This window comes from Condylura cristata, unplaced genomic scaffold (assembly GCF_000260355.1).
Source record: "Condylura cristata isolate star-nosed mole 26May11 unplaced genomic scaffold, ConCri1.0 scaffold00015, whole genome shotgun sequence".
Taxonomy (NCBI): domain Eukaryota; kingdom Metazoa; phylum Chordata; class Mammalia; order Eulipotyphla; family Talpidae; genus Condylura; species Condylura cristata.
This window is the reverse complement of record NW_004567116.1, coordinates 2,708,731-2,712,299: the sequence shown is the minus strand read 5'-3', so window position 1 is coordinate 2,712,299 and position 3,569 is coordinate 2,708,731. Positions and strand designations below refer to the sequence as shown.

Below are 3,569 nucleotides of genomic sequence, written 5' to 3'. Positions count from 1 at the left end.
GCCCACCTGCCCCAGCTCGAGTCTGGGATCCATGGCCCAGCCGGCGACTCTGCACCACTTTCCTCACTGCTACTTTCACCCACTTGCCCTTCGGCCTGACCCTGCCTGCTTCCCATTCTTACCCCTGCACCTGCTTCGGGACCCCGCGTCTGTGCGCGTTTCACCCTGCCTCGCCTCATCTCCAGAAGAGGCCATAGTCACCCAGCCCTCCCCTCTCCACGCCCCCATCTCAGCTCCCTTTGGACCCCCACACCCTGCCCGTCCCTAAGGCTCAGTGCTTGCTCTGTGACGCCTCCCTCTCCTTGTCCATCACCGCCTTCAATCCCCTGCAGAGCTCTCTCCTGAACTCTGCCTTTCGCCCCTAGTCCCTTCACCCCTTTCTGGCCTGGGGTCCCCGCAGTCTCCGCCTCCCTTCTGCGCCCTAGGCCGAGAAGTCCGCCCTGGAGACGCAGGGCCAGGAGCTGCACAGGAAGCTGGGGGTGCTGGAGGAGGAGGTCCAGGCAGCGCGGCGGTCCCAGGAGGAGGCCCGCGGGCAGCAGCAGGCCCTGCTGCGGGACCACGAGGCTCTGGCGCAGCTGCAGCGGCGGCAGGAGGCCGAGCTGGAGGGGCTGCTGATCCGGCACCGCGATCTCAAGGCCAACATGCGGGCGCTGGAGCTGGCCCACCGGGAGCTGCAGGGCCGGTGAGCCTCCGCCCAGCGGGCACCTGCACCAGCTCCCCCACCTGGCCCAGGAGACAGACTTCCTGGCGGGTCTCTCCCACCAGGGCAGTAACCTCACCCAGCAGACCACCTCCACCGCTCGCCCCCTGGTGTGGCTGGGTCCCCTTCTCCCAGGGCGGTTCACCTGGGCTCCGCTGCTGTCGGCAGGGGTGGGCCTCTGCAAGGCTCCCGCCCTGTGGCTCTGTTGGGGGCTTTGGTGTAGGAGTGGGCTGGGCAGATGGCCCAGCCCCCTGCTCGCCCAGCCCCAGGTCCCTGCAGCGCGCATGGTCCCATGTCCACCCCAGGCACGAGCAGCTGCAGGCGCAGAGGGCCAGCGTGGAGGCTCAGGAGCTGGCCCTGCTGGCAGAGCGGGAGCGTCTGATGCGGGACGGGCATCGCCAGCAGGGTCTGGAGGAGGAGCTGCGGAGGCTGCAGAGTGAGCACGAAAGGTACCGCCTGACCCCGCCCCCTGGGCCCGGGGCCCGGTGACCCTGACTGTGACGGTCCAGTCCCCGGTGGGCGAGCCACCATGCCTGGGCCAGCTCTGCCTCCTCTGCTTGAGGAGTCCGGGGCGCGCCGGTGACCGGCTCTCTCGGTCTCTGCAGAGCGCAGGTGCTGCTGGCGGAGGTGTCGCGGGAGCGAGGGGAGCTGCAGGGCGAACGTGGGGAGCTGCGGGGCCGGCTGGCACGGCTGGAGCTGGAGCGGGCACAGCTGGAGGCGCAGAGCCAGCGGCTGCGAGAGTCCAATCAGCAGCTGGACCTGAGCGCCTGCCGGCTGACCACGCAGTGTGAGGTGTGAGCGGTGGCCGCGGCGGCTGGGGCGGCGGGCCGGCGGAGGGCAGCGCCTCGCGCCCGCCACACCCCACCCGCCCTGCTGTTGCCCTGCAGCTGTTGACCCAGCTGCGGAGCGCCCAGGAAGAGGAGAACCGCCAGCTGCTGGCCGAGGTGCAGGCCCTGAGCAGGGAGAACCGCGAGCTCTTGGAGCGCAGCCTGCAGAGCAGTGACCACCTGCACCGCGAGCAGCGGGAGCACCTGTGAGCCGGAGCCCTGCCTGGGGGGCTGGGGGTGGGGAGCAGGAGGCCGCGAGCGTGCTCGCGCGTGAGCGTGCGCGTGCACAGCTAGTGGCGCGCGCCTGCAAAGCCCCCCCGGGTCCCGCCGGGCCTCACGCCCACCGCCCACCAGGGACCAGCTCAACGCCCTGCGGCGCGAGAAGCAGAAGCTGGTGGAGAAGATCATGGACCAATACCGCGTGCTGGAGCCTGGGCCCCTGCCCCGGACCAAGTGAGCAGACCCGCCCGCGCCCCCCGCCTGCCCACCGGGACTCTCCCAGCTCCTGCCCCTGGGCCTGCTGCCCCCACCCAGCTCAGGTCCAGGCCCCAGTGAGGGTTTGCCTGGCCGTGGCCACCCCCCACAGGGCTCTCTTGTCCCTCTTTCCTCCCTGGTCTTACCCCCTCTTGTGCCCTCTTGCCCCCAGGAAGGGCAGCTGGCTGGCAGACAAGGTGAAGAGGCTGATGCGGCCCCGGCGGGAGGGGGGCCTCCCGGGGGCCCCACGCTTGGGGGCCGATGGGGCTGGCAGCACCGAGAGCCTGGGCCCCCCCCCAGAGACGGAACTCTGCGAGGGCAGGGAGGCAGATGGGACAGGTGGGTCTGGGGACCAGGTGACCAGGACGGCCCCTGCCCATGTGTGAGGCCACTGCTCTCCCTTCCTGTGTCTGTGCACATGGTGCCCGCTGGTCTTCCTTGCTGCAGCCCCCCACCCCCAGATGCTTCCAGTGGTTCTTGCCCTGCACCCCTGCTGCATTCCTCTCTGCTGGCACCTCCCACTGGCCTGCGCTGCCACCACCCTCCCCGTCCTCTGTGGTGTCTGAGAGCTCTGAGGAGCTGGGAAATGTAGTGGGCGGCCCTTGGTCGGGGCGGCAGCTGAGGAGACCAAGGCCCAGGGTGGGCACGCCTTGGCCCGGCACACGGTGAGCCGGGCCAGCGCCAGCCCAGGCACAGCCTGCCTGCCCGCGTTTGCCTACTCTGCCTCTGCAGCCTCTGCAGCCTCTCCCGCCCCGGCTGGCTTAGCCCTGCTGGCCCCTCCGTTCTGCCGGCCTCTCCCTGCACACTGGACACCGCCCCGCCCGTCCCTCTTGCAGGGTCCCCATCCCCGGCACCCATGCGCCGGGCACAGAGCTCCCTCTGCCTGCGGGATGAGACCCTGGCAGGTGGGCAGCGGCGGAAACTCAGCTCCAGACTCCCGGTGGTGCGAGGCTCTGAGTCGTTCAGCTACGGTGATACCCCCAGGCAGAGATTCCGGCAGCGCAGACCAGGAGGGCCTCTGGGGGCGCCCAGCTCCCACGGTGAAGGTGAGGGGCAGTGTCCTGCTTTCCCTCAGCTCCCCAATTCCCAGTGACCTGCCTGCTGCTGCCCTGTGCCCCTCCCATGTCCCGCAGGACCCGGCCTGCGATGGGTCAGCTCTGTTGAGACCCTGCCGGAACACGAAGCAGATGCCAGCCGAGAGGGTGAGCCGGGCCTGGGAAGGAGTTGGGGGCCCTCTTCCACCATTCCCTCACGTGACAACGAGCCTGGACTACGTGCCCGGCCACGTGCCAGTGGGGGCACGGCAGGGAGCACCCCCGCGCGGGGAGGCAGATAGTACAGGGCGCGCATAGGATAGTTGTGTGCTGGAAACGGGGTGGGCGCCAACATAGGGTGTGTGCCACTGAAAGCTTTCTAGTGGCCTTTCAGAAACAGGAAAAAGGCAGGGATAACGCATCTTGATGCCATTGCGTCTAACAAGACACCTGCGTGATTACTTCAACGTGTAGTCAGTGTGGAGAAAATCATGAATGAGGTAGATCATGTTTTCCTAAATCTATAAAGTCCAC

General features: G+C 68.7%; 1 protein-coding gene across 1 annotated transcript in view; it reads left to right on the top strand.

Annotated features, from left to right (window-relative positions):
• The window catches only part of CCDC88B (coiled-coil domain containing 88B), a 12,981-nt gene that overhangs the window by 8,528 nt on the left and 884 nt on the right, over positions 1–3,569 (top strand). Inside the window, 8 exon segments of the mRNA XM_004682666.2 lie at positions 391–682; positions 1,006–1,149; positions 1,306–1,492; positions 1,588–1,733; positions 1,882–1,980; positions 2,174–2,340; positions 2,838–3,047; positions 3,135–3,203. Coding sequence (XP_004682723.1) covers positions 391–682; positions 1,006–1,149; positions 1,306–1,492; positions 1,588–1,733; positions 1,882–1,980; positions 2,174–2,340; positions 2,838–3,047; positions 3,135–3,203 — 1,314 coding nt within the window.